The 14,841-nt window shown below is 65.2% G+C and overlaps 1 protein-coding gene across 5 annotated transcripts in view; it reads left to right on the top strand.

The window, feature by feature from the left end:
- Window positions 1-14,841, top strand: part of ADAP1 (ArfGAP with dual PH domains 1) — a 76,934-nt gene that overhangs the window by 49,554 nt on the left and 12,539 nt on the right. For all 5 annotated transcript variants that reach the window (XM_032606296.1, XM_032606295.1, XM_032606297.1 and 2 more), the window contains exons 3-6: window positions 1,223-1,314; window positions 4,979-5,061; window positions 12,307-12,419; window positions 13,238-13,384. In XM_032606296.1, coding sequence (XP_032462187.1) covers window positions 1,223-1,314; window positions 4,979-5,061; window positions 12,307-12,419; window positions 13,238-13,384 — 435 coding nt within the window. The remainder of the gene's footprint in view (window positions 1-1,222; window positions 1,315-4,978; window positions 5,062-12,306; window positions 12,420-13,237; window positions 13,385-14,841) is intronic.

Genomic DNA, 14,841 nt, shown 5'->3' on the forward strand with positions numbered 1-14,841 from the left:
ACTTTGCTGAAAGGCATACCCCCTTTTCTCCAGTAGTTTCCAGTTTCTTACTGGTTATCAAGTGATGGGCACTTCCCCCATCGATCTGAGATGTTACCACTGTTGTACACCACTTGTCCTGCTAAACCTGTTTAATGTCGGATACTAGATCCCACTGGATCTCTTTCTGGACCTTTCAGGCTTTCTGGTCAGTACTGTTTGACTCATAGTAGCATCACAACAGGCTTGAATATCTGGCGGGAAGCATTTCATTTTCAGAATTTTCTAGGATGCTTCTGCTTGTTAACTTTAAAATGAACTTTAGAATCTTTGCTAATAGCTCTTGAAAATTCTATTCCTGGTTTTCTTTTTTTGAGAATTGCTAAAAATAGACCAACACAGGGAGACAGCATGCTTTCTGTCTCCCCGACCACAAACTTGGTATGTCTCTGGAGTTGCTTTTGCTGCCCTGGAGCACAGGACAGTTTCTTCATGGAGACTGAGTGACCCTCATTAGAGCTAGTTCTTAGGTGTTTTGTCCACCTGCTCTTAGCGGCGGCCTTTCCTCCTATTAGACCTCTGAGCAGATCAGTGTTTTGTATAGAAAAGCCGTCGCTTTTAGGATTCTAAGCTGGTGCCAGCCTTTCGCTGAAGCATCTTATTGTTTGTGATTTTTTCCCCATTGATCGTCCACATCCACGGCCTGACGGTCCTCAGATGCGATGACTTAGAGGGAGGGGTTAGGGCACCAGCAGCCCACACTCGCTCCCTGCTCTTGAGGCCCCTGTGGTCAGGCCCCCGCCCACGCCGGCCAGGCCAGGGCAGGGCGTCTCCCCCAGTGTGCCCAGCTCGCTCCACCTCAGGGCCTTTGGACGTACAGTTTCTGGGCCCGGGACGCCCCGCACGGCGGCTGCTCCAGAGGCTCCCCGTCGCCCCCCCCCCCCCCCCAGCTTGTTCACAGCTTGCAGCCGCACGTCTGGTCTCTGCAGCGTGGCTGCCCTACAGGAACGTGGGCTTCTCCTGTGCCGCTCAGGCAGAGTGGACAAGCCAGGCCTCGTGTGAGGCCAGGGGCAAGGGCCTTCGTCCAAGGAGGGCCCCGTTCTGGAGGCACCTGGCCCCCGCCAGCTGCGGGGAAGGGCAGTCCCCTAACCCTTGCTCCCTCCCTTCCAGGCGCTGAGCTGCCAGGGCCCTGGGGTCAGCCGGCCTTGGCCTCTGGGGCCCTGACCCACCCTCTCTCTTGCAGTTCATGACCTCCCGCGGAAACCATGTCGCCAGAGCCGCATTTGAGTCCAAAGTGCCCCCCTTCTACTACCGGCCCTCGGCGTCCGACTGCCAGTGAGTAACAAAGGGCTTCTGTCACGGTCGCTGGTAAACAGCCCGCAGGCTCTGGAGATGGCTCCGGACGACCCGCTGGCGGGCGGGAGGCCGGGGTGGGGGAAGGTGGGCGCCGGCCTTGTGTCCTGGGGGCCCCGTCCAGGCTGTCCTCCGCTTGGTCTTGGTTCTTGGTGCGCCGGGTATGGACCTGGGGAGGTAGGGGGCCTGCTCCCGTGGGACCCCAGCCCCCGCACTGACCCCAGTGTCCCCATCTGCACCCCACCTGGGTTCCCAACCCCCTGGTCCCTGAGTGGCTCCCCCTCCGGGCTGGATGGCCATTCTCCACGCCCCTCCTGCCCCAACATCCCCCGGCGGTTCCTTCCACCCGAGGCCCTTGCTTGACCCCCCAGGACCCCAGCCCCCCCCCAGGACTCCAGCCCCCAGGCTGGCTCCGTTTGGCCACCGCTCATTCCTGAGGACCCCTCCCCCCTCCTCTGGCCCCTCAGAGCCAAGGGGTCGCAGAGGCCTTTCCTCCTTGGGTCCCATGGGCTCAAGGGAGGGTGGGCTCCTCGAATCTCTTCCTGGCGTCCAGCAGAGGGCAGCACACTGTGGGGTTCCAGAAGGTTCTGGAAGTCAGGGGAGGTGCTTGGGGTGGGGCTGGGACCCCAGCCCCGTGGGGTCAGCTGCCCGTGTCAGGCTCAGCACCAGCCGGGAACCTGCCCACCAGGGGTCTCCGGATCCTTCCTGGGGGGCTCCTGGGGACCCTCCCCCGTCTCACTAGCTGGCCCCCCCAAGCACCCCTCATACCTTCTCCACCCATATCAGACCCACCCATCCATCCCTGGCAACCCTCCCAATGCCCTCAAGGGTCACTCAGGCCCCTGATGACCCCCTCCTCAGCTGGCCGGTGTCACAGCTGCTCAGCTGCGGCTCGGAGGTGAAGGGCCGCTCTTGTGATGAGAGCCCCTCCCGGAGTTTCCTTTTCTGGGAAAGGGGGGTAGGGACGCAGCCCCACCTCCTCCCAGGCCGGGGATGCGCCCACGTATGCGAGGCCCCTGGGCGCCCGGCATCCAGCCCTGGCCCCCGGGCGGCACCTCCCTCCTGTTTGCTCAGCGCTGTCGCCTCCTGACTCACTGGTGTACCCCACACCCCGGGGACCCCGCCCGGCAGCACCTGGACCCAGGCTGCACGCAGGGCTGTGTGTTTCTAGTTCTGTGTGAACGAGGGGTGGGACACCGGGGGGCTGCTGGCGGCCGCAGTGGGGAGGCTGGGAGGCGCGTCCAGTTCGGACACTTCACAGGCAGAGACCGAGGCTGGCCTCACCTCAGCATGCCGCGCCCACCGCTTCACCCCTTCACGGGCAGGCCGGACCCCCAGGCCCTGGCGCACCCTGGGCTCTGGGCTCCCGGGGAACTCGCGCCCCGCCCCACCGGGCTCCATCTCGGTATGAATCAGCAAGATGGCCGCTGATTCTGACCCGATTTTTTTTTTTTTTTTGCGGTACGCGGGCCTCTCACTGTTGTGGCCTCTCCCGTTGCGGAGCACAGGCTTCGGACACGCAGGCTCAGCGGCCATGGCTCACGGGCCCAGCCGCTCCGCGGCATGTGGGATCCTCCCGGACCGGGGCACGAACCCGCGTCCCCCGCATCGGCAGGCGGACTCCCAACCACTGCGCCACCAGGGAAGCCCTCTGAACCGATTTTAATCACCCAGCCACAGGCTCCTCTGTTGTCTGGGCCATTTGCATGCACACCCTGCATCCCCTCTGAGCTTGTGGCGAGGGGACAGACTGGCCACACGCCTGTCTCCTGCCCAGGGCTCGGCCGGCCCCTCTGCAGCCTCATCCCTGTGAAGCCCCCATGCAGGGCTATGTGGTCAGGGCCTCTCGGGTGACCAGGTGTCCCCACTGGGAGGGTACTCTGAACCCCAGTGGGCCCCACCTTCTGGAAACCTCCACTGAGTGAAGGTTCACAGGACCCGAGCCCACCCCATTCCCCAGACTCAGGTGCTCAGGTCTGCCCGCGTACACTGTGGAGAGCTGTGCAGTGGGGTGTGAATGCCTGTGTACACTGTGGAGAGCTGTGCAGCGGTGGAGGGGGTGTGAATGCCCACGTACACTGGAAAGTACACCTCCTCAGCTATGCACACTTAGCACAGGGGCTGCAACAGCCTCCCGGCAGTCTAAGACCCAGTGGCCTCAGTTTCCTCAGCTGTGAAGCTGGAAGGATGCCGCCTTCCCTCCCCCCCACCCCGCCGGGGCATCACGAGGGTGCAGTGAGGTGGTGAGTCAGGTGGCCGGGGTCTGGCCCAGGATGGGTTCTGGGCATTGGTCCCCCAGCTCCTGCTCTCTGGAGCTCGGAGCCCACCCCGCCAGCTGGGGCATCGTGAGAAGCAGAGGGCCTGGCCGCGTGACTCAGAGCGCGGCCAGGGCCCAGATTCCCTTCCGGTGCCACCGGCGCCCTGAGTTTCAACCTCAGCGTCGTGGGTGGCGGTCAGGCTGGCCCCCTCAGTTTGGCCTCTGCTAGAAGCCGGGCCTCCTGCTTGGCTGTGTGGCTGGGGCAGCTGGGAGCCAGCCCCCCTCAAGGCAGCCGTGGGCCTGTGGGTGCCCCTCCCTTGGCGGGTCCCAGGCGAGGCCCCCGAAGAGGGGCCACAGGCTGGCGGTGTCAGCAGGAGAAACCGTGTCTCCTGGTCCCGGGGCTGCGTGGGGTCCTTCCGGGGCCGGCACCCATGTCCTCGCGTGGCCGTCCCTCTGCGGCCTGTGTCCAGACGCCCCTTTTCCTGAGGGCCCCGCTGACGTGGGGTTAGGGCTTCCGCACCAGATGGCCTCGTCCCGGCTCACTGGTCTCAGCCGTCGTGTCTCCAGACAAGGGTAGGCCTGAGGTCGTGCAGGTTGGGACTCCAGCATACATATTTGGCGGGATGGGGACACCGTGTGACCCATGACAGCCCAGCTGGCTGCTCGTGGGGGACCCCACGGGAGGGGGCGGCCTGGGAGAGGGGAGCGGCCGGGGGCTGCGGGCGTCAGGCCGCCCCCGTGGGGCAAGCCCCCTGCTCACTGCCTTGTCTCCCCTGCCTGCTGCCCTCCCGCGACCCACGACCACTGCTGCGCTGGGGAGCCGCTCTCTGGGGATCACGGGGCGGGCCCCGCGGGCAGGTGCTGGCCGGGCCTTTTCCTTCTCTGGACCCGAGCGTGAGCCTGGCCTCCCAGACAGAGGAGGAGGGTGGGGTGACTGAGCTGCCACGTGGATGAGCCCCAGACACTCTGAGCGCATCGCACGCTCCAGGCACAGGAGACGTCCCGACAGGAAGCGGACTCACGGTTGGGGCCGGCATGCGGGGGCACTGCTAACGGTTGGGGTTTCCATTTGGTGCGATGGACTGTTGTGGAACTAGATCCTGGTGGTGGCTGCACAGCCTGTGAGCGTACCAGGAATTGCTGAATGGAACCCTTAAACGGGTGGATTTTATGGTACGTGAATCCCATCTCAGTTTTTAAAAAGGGGACTCTATGAAGTGGTGAAACTATCCGATTAGCAAACGGTGTTAAAACCCAAAGCTGGTGGCCCTTCAGCCCCGCCACCTGCGAGGCGGTGGGACCAAGCCCAGGGCCACCCCTCCGCGCGGCAGCTCCCGCGGGCCTGCACTCAGGCCGGACTGTCCCCCAGCCCGTCCCCTCTCTCCCCAGACTCCTGCGGGAACAGTGGATCCGGGCCAAGTACGAACGGCAGGAGTTCACCCACCCCGAGCGGCAGGAGCCCTACTCAGCAGGTAGGATGCCGGCACCTGTCCGTCTGTCCTTCCACCCTGTCTCTCTGTCCCCCCGCCCCTACCTCCTGGAGCTGGAGCAGGGTCCTTAGGAACCTGGGCGACTGCTTAAGTGGTCTGAATCCGTGTCCATCCATTGGCCCCTGACGCCAGCTGGCTGACCTGGCACCAGGGGTCCCCGCAGCTGCTCACAGCCCAGCCCTGAACCCCGGCCGAGGGGTGGGGGGCTGCCTGGGGCCCTCCAGGCTGGTGGCGGCAGCACCTCTGCCCTGGGAGGGCCCGCAGGGTGGGTGGGTCCTGGCAGGAGGGGTGTGGATGGGCCTGGGCCAGTGGGCCCGGGGAGGTGGGGCCAGGCCCCGGGGGCTCTGTCAGCACACGGGCTGGGGGTGATCACACGCAAGTGGCCCAGGTGCTTTATTCTGCATTGGCCAGGAGGGGCTCTGCGTGCAGCCCATGCTCCTGCACAGCAGGTGGCTCCAGGTCCCCTCTCCTCCCGAGCCCCTGATGTGGCCCAGGGCTGGGACGTGGCCGGGATTCAATTACAGTCCACTCCAGAGAGCCACTTCCTCCTCTCCTGATGCCTCCGACGTACGAGGGAGAAAGGACCTGGGCGCCCATGCCTGTTCAGCCCTGGGGCACTTGTGTCCCGTCCTGCCTGAAACCCGGCCTCCCTGCTCTGGGACCCCAGGAAGGCTCACCCCACAGCCTTTGTCGCCCAGGCATAAACATCTCAGCGATTTGTAACGCATGGCGCGCGGCCTCGATTCAGAGGCAGGTACAGGATCTCGTGCCTGCTCCTGCATTAGGACCCCTGGTTGTGAGCAGCAGTTGTCCAGCCCAGGTGGGTGTAAGGAGAACAGGGAAAGGAGCGGCCCGCACAGCTGCCCTGGCTTCAGGCACAGTTTGAACCAGGCTCTCAGTCAGCGCCGTCAGGACTCGGCTCGTGTCTCCCGCTCTGGTTCTGCTTCTCGGGGTGGCACCGCCCCTGCCGGTGGTGGCTTTACTGCCGCAGGTCCAGCTTGGAAACGCCTTTGGGTTCCATGAGAAAAAGGCAAGTGTGACTTTCACCCGAGTGTCAGGAAGAGTCTTAGCTTTGGTCCCGACCGGTCAGGGGTGGGCGTGTGACCGAGTCACGACGGCCGGGAGATGAGTGCGCACCGGCCGGCTTCTGGAGCCCTCCCGTGAAAGTGGGGCTGTGCACAGGGTGGCACAACCACAGACCTTCCCATCTCGAGTTGCTGTCATTCCTCTCGTGAAACGACACCTCGGGAGTGCTTGGGGCGCCGGGCAAGGGGACTGGGATGGGGAGAGCCCGTTGGGGGTGCACACGTGGCGGGATGGAGCGGGCGGCCTTTGAAGGCCGTGGCTTCTCCGTTAGACCCTTGGGGCAGCGAAGAGCAAAGGCTGGGGCCCACCTGCGGAGGCGGGCCCTTGTCTCACCTGGATAGGTTGTGTTGGGGGTCGCAGAGGGCCAGCCCTCACGGGGCGCAAGGGGGGCGAGCTCAGCTGGGCCCAGGGATGCTGCTGGGGTGCTGCTGAGGGGGCACCGGGCGGGGTGCAGGCCCCACAGGGGGTGACAGTGAGAGCTTGGCTGGAGCAGGCAGTGCCGGCCCCCACCCCGGGGGCCCTGGCTTCCCACTGGGCAGCAGCTGGAAGGGCCCTGTGCACGCGTGCCCCCATCTCTGATTGCCCGGCCCCTGCAGCTCTGCAGCCTCCCCCCGACTCACACGTCACCTCCGGCGTGGGGGAGCCCAGCCTCAGGTCTTGTCTCTGCTCCCCACACGAGGCGGCAGCTGCTTGCGGCCTCGGTGCAGAGACCCTTAATGGGGCTCTGATTCCCATTTCTCTAAGCCCGCCCACCCTGCCCAGAACGCTAACGCCCCCTCTCCCTCGAGCCCTGAAAATTCACACCTGTGGCTCCCCACTGCCCCCCGCCCAGCAGAGCCCTGAGATCTACAGGCACAGAGTCCTGGGTGTGCAGGGCCCTGGGGACCGTCAGCTTGGTCCCCTGACTCCACGGAAGTGCTCACCAAGCCACCCGCAGGGCAGGGCCCCTCAAGGAGACATGGGGAGTGCCCGGGGCACCAGCTGCTGGGATCCACCTGGGTTCCCAGAGGTGCCTGAGCCCTGGCTCTGTGCGCGGGTCCTGAACAGCCTCTGACTCTCACTCCCGGCGGAGCCCCCCCTCGCCCACCTGTCTCCCCAGAGCCCGCCACCTCCCCCCCAACCCCCGGCCTTCTCCTGAGAGAGGGCGGCGTTCAGGAGACCCAGGGCGCCGCTTCTCACAGCCGCTGCTGTCTGACTGGCCGGGGCCCCCGGACCAGAGCCCCGCCCGGCACTCTGTCGGGATGGTGGGCGACCAGGCCCCCCGCCCACCCACCGCTCCTCTCGCCCACCCGCCCCTCCCCCCACCCAGGCCACGTCCCTCGCAAGGCCCAGCCCCCCCAGGAGCGCCTTTCCCACAGCACAGGGGCCAACACGCCCACGGTCCCCGAGAATGGGGATACGCCAGGGAGGGGGACCGCGGGGCCAGGGCAGGGCCGCTCCAAGGTGTGACGTGGGCAAGGGAGGCCGGGCCGGGGCGCCCACCTGCCTGGGGTGGGCTCGGGGGGCTGCTGGGGACCCTCGGTCGTGGGCGGGGATCCCTCCCAACACGACGCCTGCCGGGGCCTCAGGCAAGCCCAGCCCGCACCCGGTGCGCTTAGGGGGCGTCCGCGGAGGAAGTGTCGCTGCCGGGCCGAGCTGGACGGTTTGAGCAGCAGCGCGGTAGCAGCGTCACAGGATCTGAGCTGGAGCGGAGGGCGTCTCCACGGGTCCCTGTGGTAACAAGGAACCCAACGGTGAGGGGAGGGGGGGACACAAGTTCCCGCTGAGTGGCCGTGGGGGAAACGTCACCACAGCGAAACCGCTGTGGACAGATGTGACCCGGGTGGGCACTGGCCAGCAACCCCCAGAGTGGGGGCGCGGCCTCCGGGTAGGACGGCGGCGGCCTCGGCGCTGCGGGGGCGCCAGCCTGGCTTTGCCGGTTCCGCTGTGGTGGTGGGTGTGGCGGGAGGTGCTCGCCCCGGGATAACAGGACCGAGGCTTGGGCGCGCCGGGGCCGGGCTGCGCCTCTGCCGCCCCGCAGGCCCCTCGCAGGGGTGACCCCGGGTAACAGCTGCTCCTGGCTCCGTCCCCGGGCCGTCCCCTCCTGCAGCCGGAGCCTCAATGGCCGCCTTTCACGGGCGACAAGGGCCCCTGTTGTCCGGAGGGCCGGCCGCCCCCGTCGCCGAAACGCTCAGCCTCCTGCGCGGTGCGGCCGGCCGTGCCTCGCGGGTTCAGCCCCCTTCGGAGAGCGTGGAGCCCTGGGGGCGGTGAGCCGGGGGCTCCCGGGGGGAGTGGCGGGGCCCCCGCCCCTGTCCTGGTCTGTGAGGTGGGGACACGGTGGGACCGTGGAGGGAGCTCAGGCGCGGGGCATACAGGGCCCGAGGCATCCCTGGCGGGGCTGGAACCACACACGAGGCAGGCGCTTCGACCCCCCTCCTGGTGCCACCCTGACACAACCCCTGCGTGTTCACGCGGGCTCATACACACCCCCATGGTGCGTGTAGCCACACATCACACACGTTCACAAGCGTGTGCTCTTAGATGCACTCACACACAGATCTCAGGTTCACACCTGTGTTCACACCCAGAAGCACCCGCCACGTGTGCTGTTCCCAAAGCCTGTGACGTTCCTGGAACACCGGACAAGGGGCTTTGAGTCCTAGCAGCACGGCGCTCAGCCCGGCCTGCGCCCACTGACCCTCGGCCTTTAACCTTTCCCCACCGGCCCCTTTGGCCATTTCAGCCGGAGCAGCTGGGAACCTGAGTGGTGGAGGACCGGGGCTCCCAGGGCTCTCGTGCCAGCCTCTTGGGGAGCAGAACCCAGATACCAGGTCCTGGCCCTTCTGGGGAGGTGGCTGGAGGGGCTATCCCTAGTGCCACCCGTGCCCAGGGGACACCCTCCACAGGGCACCGCCCAGGAGAAGCCACCCGGCGTGGGGGCCCACCTCCTAGCCAGGGAGGGCCACCCTGGGGCCTGGGCACAGGACGCCTGGCCCGGCCCCCGGCAAGCCCTGTGCCTCCCTGGAGCATGGCCACGTGGTCCCTGCTCCAGTTTTTTACGACGTTAACGTGTGATTTGCACACTTGATGAACAGCTCCATGAGCTGCCCGGGTACCCCGCCCCACCCACCTGGTCTGCTCTGTGCCTGCGTGTGCCTTCTCTGGAAGGTCACGGATGGCTCCCCTCGGCGCCGCACGTCGGAGCCCCGCCCGGCCGCCCCCAAGCCTGGCCCGCAGCCGTCTCAGTGCAGCGTCCGCTGTGCGAGGGACCAGTTGGTCCCCAGCTGAGGGACATGGGTCGTGTCCAGTCGGTGACGCTGATGCGTGAAGCTGCTGTGAACACGTGAGTGTGTGTTCACCACGCTTGTGTCTTCACATTTCTCTGGGTCACGTGGGAGGTGCATGTCCAACTTGAGACGCTGCCCCGCTGCCCTGCTGCTTGCCCACTGGGGGGTGGTCAGTCTGTGGCTTGGCCACTGGTCCACCCCAGTGGGCATCTCGTCACCGGCTCTGGCGTCCACGGTCTCTCTGGGCTCGTCCCGGGCCACCCCACGCAGGGCTTGAGAAGAGGCGGCTGAGCGGGCCCGGGAGCGGCCTGCTTCCTCCAGCTCCCCCTACTGCCGCGAGTACTGGGCCCAGCACACAGTAGGCGCTCAGTAAATGCTGGGTGAACGCTCTGGCTTCTGCCCCAGCACCGACCAGTCCTTTGGGAGAAAACAGTTCCTTCCAGCCAGCCGGGCCCCGGGTGTGGGCCGGGGCAGGGGGGTGCCGTTGGCAGGGGTCACGCGGGAGGCCTAGCAGCAGACGCCCCCAGCCCGCGGCTGTGCCGGGTGCTGCACCGCTACGGCCCGGGAGTGGGCTCGGGAATCTCCCAGGGCCTGGGCCCGCCTCAGGGTGGGTGGCCAGGGGCCTGTGGCCTGGAGCCCGGGACACGGTGGGCGGGCGTCCCCACGGCAGAGTCTGGGCTGCGCACGTCCCGCGTCACGGGGTTGGGGGGCCCTGAGAGAGGATGGCTCGGGCGAGTTTGGACACGGGCAGGTCGGGGGCCGCCACCTTCAGGCTGCGGCCAAAGAGCTGCCCATCTGCTGGGGCAAAGTCAGGGACCTGGCCGGCACCCACCCGAAAATGCCGCTGCCACATCACAGACCCAAATCAGGCATCCTGGCGGCTCGCCATCGGGCCTGGGAGCCAGGCAGACTCGGGCCAGCGGTTCCGTCTGTTCCGCTGGGCTGGCCCGGGACATGTTAGCAGAGCCGCCTCAGGCGTGACCATGGGAGCGCCATTCCGGCTGCAGCACAGACGCCCCCGTTCCGGGCCGGCATCCCGAGGCGCTGCTGCCCCCTGCTGGGCCCCGCAGGCAGGCGCGGGCTCCTGGGGGCTGGGAACCGCTGACCGGGCTGGCGGCTCCAGCCTGCTGGCCACTGGCCTTGGACAGGACTCTACGCCAGCCTCAGCTTCGTCCTCTGCAGTGGGGATGACCACAGGATGTTCCTAGAGGCGTGGGGGACATGAGACAGCTGTGCAAGTGCTCGGCCTGCTATGTCTCAGGCGTGGTCAGGGGTGCTGGCGGGGAACGTCCTTGCAGAAAAGCTGCGCCTTGGGCACTTCTCTGTGTGGCTAATGCAGGGTCCAGGGGGGCTGGCCTTGAGCCAAAGGCAAGTGGACTTCCAGCCAAATGCTCACTGAATCAGGGAGGGCCCTGCTTGAGCTTAGGGACACGGTGGTGGCCCTGCTCCCTGGCGCACACAGAGGGGATGTGCCTGCTGGCGCTGTGTGCAGGGGGCCCGGGGGACGTGTCTTTCACAGGCTTTCAGGGTGCCGGGGCCCTCTGAGTCGCGGGGGGGAAGGGAGCAGGCCTCATCTGGCACTGTCCCACCGCAGACAGACAGGAGCCAGCTGCCCCGTCCCCGATGCCAGGCTGCTGCCTCTTCAGGACCACACATCTCGAGAGCAGAGAAACAGCTCCTAGCCTCCATGGTGCTGGGCGTGGGGCTGCCAGGACAGCCGACGGGCGGCAGCAGGCTGGAGCTGGGGGCTGGGGGGGCCAGCGGTGGCGTCCAAACTACAAAAGCCACGCCGTCAGGCTCTGGGCTCCGGGCACCACCCCTACTGATGGCACCCCTGGCACGGACCAGCCTCAGACGGCGCCTGGCAGGGATCTCACTCAGCGCATGTGGGCAGCGGGACCCTCTCCCCAGGGCAGGAGCAGAGGGAAAGCTGTAGGGCAATGACTGTGAGGGCCCCTGCCCCTAGCCATGTGACCCCGGGCTATGCCCAAGGGCAGTGGGACGCCCCCTGGAAGACACGGCCGCGCTGGGCGCAGCAGAGCTGCTCAGGGCGGGGCACGACCAGGCCTCTGTCCGCCGGGCGTGGGTGGACAGCCCCGGCATCCACAGGGCCCCGTGGCGACGAGGCACGAATCCCTGATCGGGCCGTAGCGGCACGTCCAGGAGCATGGTGCTGAGAGGGAGCTGGCCCAGCCCGAGGCACGTGCGGGGCAGACCTGACAGAGCCCCAGAACAGGCAGAGGGGAAAGGCCGCGGCCGCCTGAGGGGCTGCCTTCTCACCCACTGCTGCTGGGAAGCTGACTGTGGGCTGCGTGCCTTCGAGCGACGTGAACGGGCCCTGCGGTCCCTGCAGGTCGGGGCTCCACCATGAGGCTCGGGGCCAAAGCGGAGGAGGGGGCAGGGCTGGCTCCTCCTGGGGGGGGGCTCCCCCTGCACCGCCCAGCCCCGGGGGGCTCCCCACACTCTTGGCCGAGGCCCCATCGCCCCAGTGTTGCCGGGCTCACTTCTCCCTCTGCCCCCCTCTCTCGAGGACCCTTGTGGCACCCTTGGGCCTCCCCCCACCGATGATCGAGGACACTGGCCCGTCCCCAGGCCCTTGCTCACACCCAAAGAGCGCACACCGTGTGCCCGCCCGGTGCGCTCACATCCCCGCGTGCCTGTCACACCTGCCAAGAGAAAGAAAAGAAAAAGGGCCAGAGCGTGCAGCCCGGTGGAGAGGGGGTGGCCTGGGGTCCAAGGACAGGCTGATGCCCGCTCACACCCACCGGCCTCCCGGCACCTGGGGGCTGCGGGTCCCCTGGGGATGGGAACAGGGTCCACCCCGGCCTCTGCCTCGTCAGGGTGGCGGCCGTCCGACGGGGCCCCTCTCCCCCAGGGTACCGAGAAGGCTTTCTCTGGAAGCGCGGCCGGGACAACGGGCAGTTCTTAAGCCGGAAGTTTGTGCTGACCGAACGCGAGGGGGCCCTCAAGTATTTCAACAGAAGTGACGTGAGTTGGGCACAGGGCCAAGGGCAGCGGCCGGGCCTCCCACCCGGGGCCTGGGGCGGCTGGCCACTGGCCACTGGACAGCGGTGCCACTTCCTTGGCTGCCCTCGTGCCCCTCCTGGGAGATGAGCTGCCCCCTCCTGTGGGCACCTGCCGGCCCCTGTGGGGGCCCCTCCACCCACCCCGCTCACAGCCACTCCCTGTGCTGTGGGTGATCCTGGGGCACAGAGGTGGCAAGCCCTCCCCTGGCAGAGACTCCCAGGCCTGAGAGGGACAGAGGGGACCAGCACCCGGCAAGCACGCCGGGGTGACCCCGGGTGCCACAGGCAGTGCGTGGGGAGGCGCTGGGGGGGGGTCCCAGTGTGGTGGGGCAGCTGGCCGAGCCCCACCCACACCCGGAGCAGACGGGCTCCGGGTCAGAACATGACCCTGTGATGCAGTAACCACGGCAGCTCAGGCCCGCCGCCTCTGCCAGAGGGCGCCACACGGCCATCTGCCGGCCCCCAGTGCAAGGAGAGGAGAGAGGCCTGGCAGGATGGGAGCAGGAAGGCGGGGGGCCCGGCCGCGAGCAGGGCGGACCAGACAGGGGGCAGAGGAGGGGTCAGCCTACATGTTGAGTGCCCGCCTTGTCACCCCCCGGAAAGGGATGCTGTTACCTTAGACTTAGACCAGGGAGCCTAGGCCCAGAGTGGGTAAGTAACTTGCTCAAAGCCACGCGGGACAGCAGGTGTGTGGCTGGCATCCGGAGCCCACCCTGCCTGCTCCCTTGCCCTTGGAGACTCCCTGCCAGCCCAGCGCTGAGGCCGGGCCTTGCTTCCCAGGCCAAGGAGCCCAAGGCCATCATGAAGATTGAGCATCTGAACGCCACCTTCCAGCCGGCCAAGATCGGTCACCCGCACGGCCTGCAGGTCACCTACCTGAAAGACAACAGTACTCGGAACATCTTCGTCTACCACGAGGACGGCAAGGTGGGTGCACGGCTGGGTGGTGGCAGCTGGACCACCCCCACTGTCTCAGGAGAACCCAGCGGACCCCCAGGGCGGCAGGCGCGGGGCCAAGGGCCCGCCAGACCACCCTGCCATGGCTGCAGTGGGGAGCCAGTCGGGCCCTCGGGGAGGGAGCCTAGAGGCCTCGTGAAGAGATGAAGGCGGCAGCTGGCTGGCAGAGCACTGCACCCCATCCCGTGGCCATCGCCTCTGTGTCCCCACCCAGCGAGGGTGGGAGGAACCGCAAGCAAAGCCCTCAAAGTCTGTCCTTAGGCGCTCTCTCTGTATTCTGGATGTGGATCCCCTATCAGATAGGTGATTGGCAAGTATTCTCTCCATTCTGTGGACTGCCTGTTACTCGATGAATGGTCTTTTGATGCACAAAATTTTTACATTTTCATTTCAGTTGAATTCGCCTGTTTTTCTTTGGTCACGTGTGTCTTCTGGCGTCGCATCCAGGAATCATTGCCGGGTCTGATGTCGTGAAGTTTTTCCCCCGTGTTTTCTTGTAAGGGCTTTATTGTCTTAGGACTTACATTTAGGTCCTTGAGTCATTTTGAGTTAATTGGGTCAGGGTCCAGCTTCATTGTTTTTTGTTTGTTTTTAAATTTTTATTTATTTTCTTTCTTTCTTCTTTTGGCTGCATCGGGTCTTAGTTGTGGCATGTGGGATCTTCACTTAGGCACGTGGGATCTTTCGTCGCAGTGCGCTGGCTCTTTGTTGTGGAGCGTGGGCTTCTCTCTAGCTGTGGCGTGCAGGCTGCAGGGCGCATGGGCTCTGTAGTTGCAGCACGTGGGCTCTCACTGAAGCATGCAAGCTCAGTAGTTGTGGTGCACGGGCCTAGTTGCCCCAAGACGTGGGATCTCAGTTCCCTGACCAGGGATCAAACCCGCGTCCCCTGCATTGGAAGGCGGATTCTTTACCACTGGACCGCCAGGGAAGCCCCAGGTCCAGCTTCATTCTCTGGTGTGTGGATTTTCAGTTTTCCCAGCACCATTTGTTTTAAATTCAATCCCCATTGAATGCTCTTGATACTGTCATCAAAAATCACTTGACTGAATATGTAAGAGTTCATTTCTGGGCTTCCTATTCTAGTCCATTGGCCTGTATGTCTGTCTTTATAACAGGACCATACTGGGGTTTTTTTGTTTGCTTTTTAAACTTTTATTGAAGTATGGTTGACTTAAAATGTGTTAATTTCTGCTGCACGGCCAAGTGACCCGGTTATACATATGTATATTATTTTTCATATTCCTTTCCATTATGGTTTATCACTGGATGTTGAATATAGTTCACTGTGCTATACGGTAGGACCTTGTTGTTTATCCATTCTATATATAATAGTTTGCAAAAAAAAGGTTGCATTTGCTAATGCCAAACACCCAAACCATCCTTCCCCCACTCCCCTCCCCCTTGGCAACAACTATGTCTCTGAGTCT

Source organism: Phocoena sinus, chromosome 15 (genome assembly GCF_008692025.1).
Source record: "Phocoena sinus isolate mPhoSin1 chromosome 15, mPhoSin1.pri, whole genome shotgun sequence".
Taxonomy (NCBI): Eukaryota; Metazoa; Chordata; class Mammalia; order Artiodactyla; family Phocoenidae; genus Phocoena; species Phocoena sinus.